The following is a 12,594-nucleotide window of genomic DNA, read 5'->3' on the forward strand; positions in this document are numbered from 1 at the left end:
TAGCATCTGTACTTGGTCAGTGAGACTGCCATTTCAGAAAGAAATTAATATCCATGTCTAGGCATCCACTAGATATGTCCATATCTAGAAAGTTTTTTAAAGTGTTTGGAACCTTTCCTTTGCAAGGAAATGGACTATGGGTGGTCCAGCTTATATTTGGGATGCCTTTTTCCGCAGATAAAATTCCAAGACAATAAGATTTTGATCTCATGTAAGTTCCTTTGTGCAAACAAGCTTGCATAGCAAAATGGTGCAGATAAATGTAGATGAAATGGGCTTTGTACAAATAAATGTAACTATGTTTCTCTGGTATAAAAATAGATCACATGGTGGAGGACAAAAATAGGTGACATGGTAACATAAACTGACTTGTGTAATCAGAGGGTCAACTCTGACATTTTTCACTCTAGGCCTTTTCTAATAGTCTTGTTGCTAGGGCTACAATGTTTTTGCCAGATTGGAACAGAATTGTCAACTCTAGTGAAGATTAAGTAGCTTTCCCCGGGACATTTTTCCTTTCTTCATTTTTTTTTTTTTTTTAGCCTCAGTGAATACTGCTGGCTTTAAAAGTCATAATTATGAAGAAAGGAAAGATCTCTAAAAGATCTATTTTTAAAAATATATAACTAATAAAATTTAAAACTGAGTAGACGGTTTCCATTTCACAGCTATTCCAATATAAACTTTTATCAGTCACATTGAACAAAATAACTAGAAATATTTCATACATTTAAAAAAAGAATAAGAAATTATTTACAAGTTAAGCCGCAAACAATTCACCAAAAACTGAGTAATTAAGGTTACTTAACAGACAATTCTTCTGAATAGTTGGAAAATTATGTTTCATTACTGTTCACAAATTCATACCTGATTTATTCTGTAGACAATATAGATTAGGCTTAAGACAAAATCCTCTGTATTTGGTTCCTCCCAATCATTGGTCAAAGTCATCTGACAAGACTATCTGAGGAAAGTGTAAATACAAAGTCACCCAATAAAACATGAACAAGTTTTGTAAAGCACAGTAAAGGAAAACCACTTTGTTCTGAACACTTTATTGCTAAAAGGATGTAAAGGGTAAGAGGAAAAAGGTGACGAAACACTCCTTTTGATATGTTTGTTGGGGAGTCAGGATGAACTTCCTTGGCTAGGGATAGAAGGAAGAGATCATCTAAACTTCAAAAACCACAATACAATTTGCATACTTCCTTGGCCAGGGATAGAAGAGACCACTAAACTTCAAAAACCACGACACAATTTGCATGTCCACTGACCCCCAGTTTTACTTGTGCACAAAAGCATGAGAATTAAATAAAAATTCATGTGAAGTGACTAGTAAATAATAAATGCTAAGTGTTTATTCCCCTCATGTATTTATATATTTGTAGCCAGAAATTCCAATGCTATGAGTAACATTGCTTTTCCAATAAGCTTATAGCCTTTAGAACGAAAAGAAAGTCATCTTAATTTGAATATTACAGCATTAGTGACATCTGGTGGAAAATACAAGAGTTACAATGTAGCATTACATAGCTATTCTGATCCTTCATGTAAATTTTAGATAAATTTTACATACTAAATGAAAACAAGATGAAGAAATGGTCTATGAAGTTATCTACCTTATTGTGCTAATAATCTTTGAATCTATATGCTAAAATATATAGGAAGTTAATGAACATATGAAACATTAGTTAGCTTTTATTAGTATAATTAGCATTATACTAATAAAAACATTTTTCAGCATGCATGCCTATATAGTGAAAAAATGATTAAAAATAGGCATGGGCTCTTTATCCTATTGTGAGTCTCATAAAAAGGGTCTCTTTTTTAAAGGAGAGCCCATACCTCTCTTTTTATGGCATCACATGCCAAAGAACCTCCCTTAACAAGTTTTCAGATCAAATTGTGAACTGTGGGGTGTGTTAGGAAGTATTTCAAGAAAATAGCTAGTTGTGCTTCAGAGAATATGGAATTTAGGTATATTTGGGAGAAAGATTCTGTTTGAGATACCATGGATGGAGGCAACAAATGATGTTTTACAAGTGAGCTTTAAATATTACGGTATCAAATGCTCTGAACTAGGGAGGGGTTCAAGCATTTGTGACCAAAAGAGCAAACTGTGATCTATTACAGGACTGGTAAGCTACAACCCTGGGGCCAAAGCAAACAGCCATGTTTTTTCCTTATTGGAACACACTCATGCTCATTCATTTATGTATTGTCTATGGCTGCTTTCAGCCTCTTGAGTAGGTGCAAGAGACCATATGCTTTCAAAAGCATAACTATTTACTACTTGGCCATTTACATAAAGTTTGCCAACCTCTAGTCCATTAGATAACTGTCATCAAACTTCTCGGTGCCCTTCCCACCACCTCCATGGGAGGGGTATACTTCCTGGTCCCATTAAAGTTAGGCTTGGCCTTCACTTGCTTTGGTCAGTGTGAAAAAGCTGGCCTTCAGAGTCCTGACTAACCAACGTCCCTCCAACAGAATGAGATAGGTGCAGCAAAAGCCAACCAATACATGAGGCTGTTATATCTCTGCATAAGCATTCTCACAGAGGTTTGACTTCCCTGATTGATGACACTGGGAAAAGGATCCTGAAAGCCAGACACAGTTCAGTTCCTCCTGGGCTCTACTTCAGGACTTGATAGGCTTAACCTCTCTTCATCCCTCTACATATGGTAAGCAACACTGAGCCAGAGTCCAGGCCAGGCCTAGAGGCCCATCATGCTATCTTAGAACCTTCTCTTTAATATGGTGTAGAAACCACTCACAAGTCTTTCAGCTGTTGATTTAAACGTCATCCTCCTGAGGTAAGCCTCAAGGTCTAGAAAGAGGATGGGACAGTCCACTTGGAGCTACAGGGAAAAGCTTTTCCAGTCTAGCTTCACCTCGATAAAGCTCATAGTTTGGCTCCCACTCAGCTCCAAAATGTGTGTTTCTTTTTTATTTATTATTTTTTGAGATGGAGCCTTGCTCTGTCACCCAGGCTAGAGTACAGTGGCACGGTCTTGGCTCACTGCAACCTCCGCCTCATGGGTTCAAGCGATTTCTCCTGCCTCAGCCTCCCAAGTAGCTGAGATGCGCCCACCACCACGCCCAGCTAATTTTTGTATTTTTAGTAGAGACGAGATTTCACCATCTTGGCCAGGCTGGTCTCAAACTCCTGACCTCGTGATCCACCTGCCTCGGCCTCCCAAAGTGCTGGGATTACAGGTGTGAGCCACTGCGCCCAGTCCAAAATGTGTATTTCTTAATTGATTATATAATCTGTAAGGGGTAAAATGACTCACCATGACTAGCTCTCCAGAAACCTCAGAGTAAATAGTAACATGCAAATGATACAAAAATCTAAGAATTTAATCCTGTTAATAATGGTAGCTGAGTTGAAATGACCAGAGTATACATACAACCTTTAAAAATGTGATTTCAGCCAGGCACGGTGGCTCATGCCTGTAATCCCAGTACTTTGTGAGGTCAAGGCGGGCAGATCATGAGGTCAGGAGTTCAAGACTAGCCTGGCCAACATGGTGAAACCCCCTCTCTACTAAAAATATAAAAATTAGCCAGGTGTGGTGGCACGTGCCTGTAATCCCAGCTATTCGGGAGGCTGAGATGGGAGAATTGCTGGAATCCGGGAGGCGGAGGCTGTAGTGAGCTGAGTTGTATCACTGTACTCCAGCCTGGGTGACAGAATTAGACTCCATCTTGGGGGGAAAATAAGTGATTTCACAGAATTTAGTCTGACATCTCAAACAGTTAAAATACAAATGAAGCATTTAATTGCTACTTTTCTTGAAATCATCTAGCTTGGTAACACCACTGGTCCACTTATTCCATAAAGATATGAAGAGTCTACAAATTTGTCACTGAGAACCCAGAAACTGCCATTGATCCACAGTATTTGCTCAATATGTAATTTCTGAATGAACAGATTCAGACTATGTGCAACTACTTAAAAATAGTGAAGGTTAAATAAGTTAATACACATAAAGAACTTAAGAGTGTCTAATAACAAGCATTAATAAACTGAATTTTTACAAAATGAGGTCAGATTTAGATTAGAGATTAGAGAAGACTTTACAAATCTGCCTTAAACTGACCTTGGAAAAACAGGTGAGAACTGGATAGAAAGCATGTACCAGATAAGGGTATTAATGAAAGCACAGGAATAAGCATAGTATTTAAATATATAAGGAAAAGTAGGCTGACAATAAGGCTAAGAGTATAGTAAAGTACTAAAATCAACACTTGTTCAACTGGAATTGTTGGACTAATTCCAAAGGACATTTATCCTTTCACAATGATGAAGTAATAGCTTTAAGTCTATTGTTATGAGATGAACAGGATGCGATCAAAGTTTATCCATCAGATTGAAGACACCTCGAGACTCACTCAACCTTGTATCCTTAAGTTCCATAATTTCATAGGAACAAGAATTCATTAGCTATGCTGAATCAATTCTAATTACCATTTAACTATATCAACACCAAACCAGTATCAAAATATTCTAAGACAAATTTAAAACAAACAACTTTATTTCCTCACTTTCACTTAAAACTTGATTTTATAAAACACACACAAAAAAACATTTTTAAGAGTTCTGTATCACAGAACATTAAACAGTACAAATATCCATTGCTTCATAGGTTAAAGTTACATAAATTAAAGTCAAATAATTGGAAACTGATTCGATAGGGAAAACTATACATGAAATGAAGGTCAAAAGGAGCTATACAGCAATATTTCATTGTTTATAGATTATGAGTTACTTTCAGGACCTTAACAAAGATTCTGAATATTTAGACTTCCTTTGTTGTATTTTATACTTAAATATCTCCCTACCTATACTGAGTCAAGCTACTTGACCAAAACATCTGATTTAGGAAAGCATCTAGCTTTATAGCACAAGTTTTTCCATCTACAGTTACTATCTTCAAAGGAATATACATCACAATGATGACAAAAAACTCCTGGTTCCTTTTGAACAATGTGCAATAAATTCATGATGTTAACTTCATGGTAAGTCAAATAGGTACCAAAAAATAAAAGGAACAATTACACATAGTTCAGTAAGTATCATTTTGGTTTTCTCCATGTAAAAATTAACCAATGAAATAAAACATATCAACTATAGATGACTTGATTTCAGGAAAACCACATTTTAAAATTACAATTACACTATTTTCCTCATGTCATCCTCAGTCATTGACAGGAATTTTGTAAGCCACCATGCTATTTACTTTGTGGATTGTAGTAGTAAATGAACGAAGGCGGACTTCCTCAGAATTGGTAATAAACTGTGGTCCCGACTCTTCCCATTTTTCAGGTACAACCAAATCTTTGTCTGTATAAATCAGCAGATCAAATGAACCTAAATTGGGGATAAGATCATTGAAGTACATTATTTTCTAAAAGTAAAACTAATCTTGCTGCCTCTCTTCTATTTTGAACCACTCACTGCTGGAAAAGGTTATTTGGCTTGGTCTCCAATCACTAGTTAATTTATTTTGCTCAATGAACATTTATTTTAGTAAAGAAAATATTGGATCTAACTTCTGTGCAATTTAGTGATTGTGTTCAAGTAACCCTTATCTAATTTAATAATGGTCCCAAAGCGCAAGAATAGTGATGCCAGCATATTGTTATAATTGTTCCAGTTTATTAACTCTTACTATGCTTAATTTACATATTAAATTTTATCATAGGTATGTATGCAAAAGAAAAAAAAATTATATAGGGTTCATACTATCCATGGTTTCAGGTATTCACTGTGGGTCTCCCTGTGGAAAGGGAGACTACGATACATTACTTTTGCATTATAACATTTTTCCTTCAATTTATATTACATAACTCTGATAAACAAGACAAAATTTAATAAAGGGGTGATTACGGCAGTAGCTTAGTGTTTTTGCCAATCAATTTAATTCAACAAGAAGTTGTATAATACTTACAAGAAACTTCCAACAGTGGCAGAAATGTCACTGTAGCTGTGATCTGTCTGATCACTGAACGGATTTCATCCTGGATAGCTTTCTGAGACTTCTCCCTGGGTGCACTGTCAAAAAAAAATCAAATCAACTAATTCATTTCAGGTCTTAACAAGTTATTTCAAACATAGTAGTAAGATTATTTATCTGATTAAATACTCTCAACATCAAATAAGCAGGGCTTATTTGAGAAAGGAGGTTTGTAAAAAATGTGAGTGAAAGTATCCTTCGGACCTACAACCTAGTAGGCACAACATACATCCTTATTACTTCATTTATCCTGCCAGTCATCTTTTAGAGCTGGTCTTAGTGTCAGGTCATTTAGTATCAGATGACTAGAAAATCCGCCAATCACTTCAAGTTCGGGAAACTTCAGCATCTCTTGAAATAAAAATAACAAGTGATATCTAAAATATTTATTAGTATAATCATTTCGGCATTTTTAGAATGCCTAAATGTCTAATTTCCTATTTTCTCAAATAAAACATTAAATTGTATATCAAATTATTTTACAAGCTAATAATTTCCTAAAATACACCAAAGCTTTCAGAAGCAAACTACATTTCACTATAAGAAATGGTTCTCAGTTTATAGACAAGCACGCCTAGGATAATGCATTTCTCTTCCAGGGAGTCTGGAACCTTCAGAAATTTATGAAGTGTCTTAGGAAGTAGATGGCATTAAAGGAAGTACAGCAGAGCTACATCTTAAATTGTGTGAGTCTAATATCATTCCTTATAGTTAAAAATATCTTAGAACAATTCATTAAATGGTTCATCTAGTATATCATGTGTAGTTTTGTATATATCACCATAAATACTGTTTGAAAACTACTGATTTAGACTAAAGGCAATTATGTTAAAATTATATTATATATACAAATCAATGATATGCTAAACTGAGCACAATTCTTTTCCATAGGTGACTGAGGATATCTTAGAAAATATAAATTAGAAACAAACTATACTTTATATAAAACTAGTTCAATATAATTAGAACTCAATTAGTAATACAAAGTTTTGAAAAAATACATCAAAGTAGAAATAATGTAATTCCTATTTACCTGTCATCTTTTGCAGTCTTGTCACACTCAATATCAAACTGCCATCTTTCCAGGACCTCACCACTTTCAACATTTGAGATAACTACAACCAGTTTCTGAACTGAACACTTGTATAACCAATCTGCAACACATAAAAAGGAAGGCATCTTTCTTGGTCCACTGCATCATAAAGTAGCTCTCTTCTCGGGTCCCACTCCCTATCCTCAGCAAATTCCTACCACTGCTATGTGGGACCTCCTGCTACGTGTAAGAAAATTTGTACCATCAATAATCTAACTTCTGTTTTCAAATTCTCAGTATCTGTACCAGGTACACTAATTGGTGCTAAGGACAGGATACTGAACATGTGGTATTTTCATCCTAATCCAAGATAAAAGCATAGGAGATGGGCATTAATCTACTTATCACACCAATAAATGAGAAATTATCATTGTAATGGCTGCTATGAAAGAGAGATGTAAGATGCAATGAGAGCATAAAAAAGGAAAATTTGAGCCACTCAGGGAGGTCAGAAAAGGTCTGAGTTTAGCTCTAGGGATAAACAGTATTAAATATGCAAAAGGATAGGAAAGAAGATACAGGCCTCAAATACTCCCAAGGGAAGAGCATATAGAGGGCTGGAAGCAGCCCACTACAAGTGCAATCAAGAAACAAACAAACAAAAAACAAAGTAATCCTCGCAACATTAATAGGAGCTAGATGACGCAAAGCCTGGTGGATCAAATTAAAAAACTACACACTTCAAGACCAGGGAAGTCATTACTGTGTGTGAACAGGATGTAAAGCAATTAGACTTGTATTTCAAAACTATCATTCTAGCTGTGATACGGAAAGTGGACTGGAGATGTTAAAGAGGGGATCTAGAGACACTAGTTAGTCAATTAGTAATTCAAGCAAGGGTTAATGAAAGCTTGTAGGAGGATAAACTGGTAGATATGGAGCAGTAGGTAGATTTAAGAGATTTCATGGTTAAAATTTATTGGGTTAGTCATGATAGTAAGGAAGAAGCATGATTCAGGAACAGTTTCCAAGTTTCTTTTATTTCTGGTTGGACGGTTTAGCCATTCATTGAGGGAAAAAAAGAGAATTAAAGAGTATCAGTCTTGGAGATGATCCTAAATTTAGTTTTTAGTATGCTTGAGTGTACATTATCTCTGGGATAGCTACATAAAGATACAGCTGATATATGAGTCTGGAGAAAGAGGCTTGGGATAGATACAAGTTTGTGAGTTGACTACACAGAGGTTGTTAGTGAAGCTATACACAGGTCAGAGATCACCTACAGAGAAATTATAAACACAGAACGGGGGCTCACATTGAGCCTTGAAGTAATCTTGGGAATTGAAACAGCATATTCAGGAGTCAGCGGAGTTTTTGTAAAGAAACAGAGTAATTAGTAAATATTTTAGGCTTATCGGCCACCAAGATCTCTGTTGCTTATTTTTAAACAAACCTGTAAGTGTAAAAACACTCTTAGCTTGTGGGCAGTGCAAAAACAGGCCACTTGTTGGATGTGGCCTGTGGGCCTTGTGATCCCTGGCATTTATCAACAACTTTTTATTAGTTGCACTCTGAAAAGGAGGAGACTGGGTGGTAATTTGTTCTTCCTTTAAAACCGGAGAGATGAATCCAATGGGGATAATTAAAATCAAAACACAGAAGCAGAAAATATGAGAACAGGATAAAGACCCTGAAAAAGACTAGAGGAAATTACATTCAAAACAAAACAATTGGCCAGGTGTGGGGTGGCTCATGCCTGTAATCCCAGCACTTTGGGAGGCAGAGGTGGGTGGATCAGGAGGTCAGGAGTTCAAGACCAGCCTGGCCAAGATGGTGAAACCCTGTCTCTAGTAAAAATATAACAATTAGCCGGGCACGGTGGCAGGCACCTATAATCTCAGCTACTCCGGAGGCTATGGTGGGGGGCAGAGGTTGCAGTGAGTGGAGATCATGCCACTGCACTCCAGCCTGGGTGACAGAGTGAGACTACAAACAAAAAACAAACAGAACTTGCCTCTAGGGAAGAACAATTTTTCCATTTTAACTAAAATAAAAGGAAGAAGTTAAATAGGGAGGTCTAGACACACATAAGGTGAAATGTCATCAATGCAGTCTCAAAGGAGACAACCTAAAAACCATTGGCTTAGGCAATGCTTGCTTCTCTAGCAAATTAAGATGAAAACACACATCCATAGTTGCCTAGAGGTTCCAGGCCAAACGATCTGAGTACAGCCCTATGAATCACTATAGATGATTTATTCCTGACCCCCAATTTTGGATGCAACTCTGGGAGAGGTGGACACTCCTATCAGTGTCTTTCCTGTGTACACTTGAGAACAGAGGTCTATTCCCACACCAAAAGAGGTTCATCTTGCTATTCTGACAATACCAATCTACTATAGCAGAAGTTCTCAACCAAGGGCAATTTTGTCCTCTAGGGCATATCTGGCAATATAATATATGGAGGCATTTCTGGTTGTCAGAGTAAGAGGGTTTGTTACTGGCATTTGGTGAGTAAAGGCCATAGTTGTTGGTAAACATTCTATAACACACAGAAAAGCACCCACACCAAAGAAATACCCAGGCCAAAATGTCAACAGGGCTATCTTCCCTTGCCTGTCAATTTGAGACCTGACATCCACAGGTTGTTGAGGGATTTCCCTCCTACACACATAAATGGCAAGGCAATGCTAACAGTTTATCTAGAGGAGAGTACAGCTTTAAAGAGTTATCAAGCTAAAGAAGTTCACATGGCCATCATTGGAAGGGCATACTAAACATGGGTTAGTAAAAATGCAATAAAAACGGTAAAAAAAAAAGACACATTTCTGGTCAACGACAAAAGAAATAATTTCTAAATTAAAAAAAAAAAAAAGATGGCCACTGTAGTATTTTTTAAAATTTTAGAAGATCAAATGGGAGAAACATTTGAAAAATTAGAAATGAGAATCCTAAGTGGAGGGTAACATGAAAGAGAAACTAACGGGAATTCTAGAAAGGAAAAAGAAATTGATGAAGAACAAGTATTCACCAAACAGGCAATACAGCAATATCTCGAGCTAAAGAAAAACGACTGTTCAGACAGAAAAGGCTTACTGAATCACTGGCAGAATTTTTGAAAATGACAAATAGAAATACGTGAAAAACAAAAACAAAAACTGTGAGTGTTATTTAGCAGCTAATCTTGTTCTTTTTTTGAAGTTTAGTTCTCTGGTTGAATCCAATTTCTTTGATCTTAATCTAATGATAACATTAGACTACAGAAAATTAATTAGTTACAGAAAATTAATACATTATATTGAGAATATGTAGTGTATATTTTCTCAGATAGTGAGCACCATTATAATTATGTAAAATTCCAACCTGTTCCATTTGGCCACATTAACTGCAAAAGCCACTTCTAAGGGAGTTGATGAAGACTATTTTTTTAGCCATATCACTTTTCTAACATCAGAATATTCAGCCCACTCACAATGTAGTGGGGGAAGAATGGATTTCTTCCATTTTATATATTATTTGCTTCCTCTCAATTGAAAATATATTTGAGATGTCAGTACACTTCTATGTGCAGAGCGGAAAAATGACTACTTGAGATGCTAGAAAATCTGCAAGACTCAAATTGCTTCCAATGATTAAATACCTTTTAGTTGTTCCACCACATTATTCAGGTATTTTATGAGCTCAAGATCAGTAGTTACAAGCAAGGTGAGTCCGTATTTCTGCACTCGAGTAAAGGTTTCAGATGGATATATGCCACGCTGATATAAAATGCTGTTGATGCCGAATGCTGCAAGCAAAAGAAATGTTACAGAAAATTCATTATCACTGCACAACTCTGGAAAACAAAATATATTTAGATGTGGCTATATTTTCATTAGGCTATACAGCTAGAAATGACTGAAGACACGTGTATCTTGCTGAAAGCAGAGTAGGTACAAAGTGGCATTAAAAATCCTTAAAAGTCTTGCTTCTAAGTAAAAAAGATAATTGCTTTCATGTGGTAAGAAAAAAAAAAGCCAAAGTGTATTAACTACTATTGCCAAATTTCACCTCACGTAATCCAAGTCCAAATTCAGATTGAGGCTAGAGAATGTCAAAATAGGCTGTTGCATTCGGGTTAGCAACTGACCGAATAGTCCTTGTGCTCCAGACAAGCCTATATCTTCCCCTTTCCCTCCCAAATCCTGCTAGGTTCCTTTACGACCACACACACACACACACACACACACACACACACACACACACACACACTGGGGCCCACCCCAATCACACTGTGTCCTGCATCGGGAAGTAAGGAGTGGGTGGTGGGACGGATCTGCACTTAAAGGAAGAAACGCTCCGCAAGAGGCTACGCCGTGAGGTAGGCCCCAGCAGCACGCAGCCCTGCAGCTCCACGTTAGCAACGCGTCAGGAGGAAGCGCCTGCAGCCGCCTCTCCCCGCATTACTTCTCTGGTCTCAAAGGCCGAGCTGTGGGCCTACTAAGCCGCCACGACTCAGTTCCCCCCAATATATTGGCCTGCGCGAGGACTTACAGAAGAACTCGGCCACGATTTCGGCGCTCCCGCGTAGGGTGATTCCCTGCTCCCGGGAGAGCTGCAGCGCCATAGCCAGGGACACAAACAAAGGCACGCGCTTCCACTCCGCGGACAGCAACCACAGCGGCTCCAACAGCACTTCCCCGCCAAGCGTTTCAAAAGTAACGACGCAGCACGTCGTCGGGTCCTTTGCGCAGGCGCGACGAGCCTTTAAGCCCAGCCCCACGCGGCGGGGTCCTGCCCTTTCTCTCAGCCTTCCTGTGATCTGGCGGGAGCGGCCGGTTCGCGCAGGCGCAGTTGGTGGACCTGGTCGCGCTGTGCCGGTGTGACACTACGGTAGGTGTAGGTTAGGCTATGTCTTCTGGTCGTGGTCTACTAGTTGGGGCCGAGGGAAGAAGATGACAATTCCAATTTCAGTAGCCGCTCTCTAGGCTTATGAACTGAAAGACCAAGAAGCACAATTTCCGAGTTTCAAAGGTACTTTCAAACTGAAAGGAACTGTTTGCCAGCTGCTCCCGAAGTGGCCCATGTGACCCCTAGTGAACGGTCTAAACTTCCGCTAGATGCTTTGGGAATTCGTAAAGCGACTGCGTGCGCGGCAGCCAAGCCACAGCTTTAGAGGGTTCGCCTTCTGTGTGGGAACGCGGCTTTTCTCGAGAAATTGGGTTAGGGATTAAAGAGAAGAACTGCATCCTTTTTTCTGCCGTTTTTCCACGTCTGTCCTGGGCTTAGGGCCCCCCTCAGAGGCCAGAGGGGTAGGCGAGTCTGGGGCGGTAGGATTCTGCGTCCGGAAGTCCAGGCTGCGTTCTGTCCACCCTGCCCACCCTTAGGGGGCAGGACGGGAATAAGGTCACCTCACCAAAGAGGCCCATCATCACTGAAGAATATTTCAGTGAATCTTGACTCACCAAACTCAATGATTTTTCATTGAAAACGGTGAGAATTATTAAGGAGATATTGCACAATTAATGTTCATGTCAATTTTGAAAGAATTTTATTCTT

General features: G+C 38.3%; 1 protein-coding gene across 1 annotated transcript; it reads right to left on the bottom strand.

The window, feature by feature from the left end:
- Positions 1–509: 509 nt before the first annotated feature.
- MAD2L1 (mitotic arrest deficient 2 like 1) lies at positions 510–11,855 on the bottom strand. The gene is made up of 5 exons (XM_032146545.2): positions 11,590–11,855; positions 10,697–10,843; positions 7,057–7,177; positions 5,958–6,061; positions 510–5,377 (listed from the first exon to the last, which is right to left on the bottom strand). Exons 1-5 carry the CDS (start codon positions 11,660–11,662, stop codon positions 5,205–5,207), a joined length of 618 nt encoding a protein of 205 aa, XP_032002436.1. The 5' UTR covers positions 11,663–11,855; the 3' UTR covers positions 510–5,204.
- Between the last annotated feature and the right edge of the window lie 739 nt (positions 11,856–12,594).

This window comes from Hylobates moloch, unplaced genomic scaffold (assembly GCF_009828535.3).
Source record: "Hylobates moloch isolate HMO894 unplaced genomic scaffold, HMol_V3 SCAFFOLD_3, whole genome shotgun sequence".
NCBI lineage: Eukaryota > Metazoa > Chordata > Mammalia > Primates > Hylobatidae > Hylobates > Hylobates moloch.

Excerpts from the sequence above, each read along its gene's own strand:
- MAD2L1 (XM_032146545.2), bottom strand. The coding sequence starts at position 11,662 with ATGGCGCTGCAGCTCTCCCGGGAGCAGGGAATCACCCTACGCGGGAGC. Across the intron at positions 7,178-10,696 it reads TGTGGTGGAACAACTAAAAG|ATTGGTTATACAAGTGTTCA; the intron begins GTATTTAATCAT and ends TATGTGTTGCAG. Across the intron at positions 5,378-5,957 it reads GCCACTGTTGGAAGTTTCTT|GTTCATTTGATCTGCTGATT; the intron begins GTAAGTATTATA and ends TCCCCAATTTAG.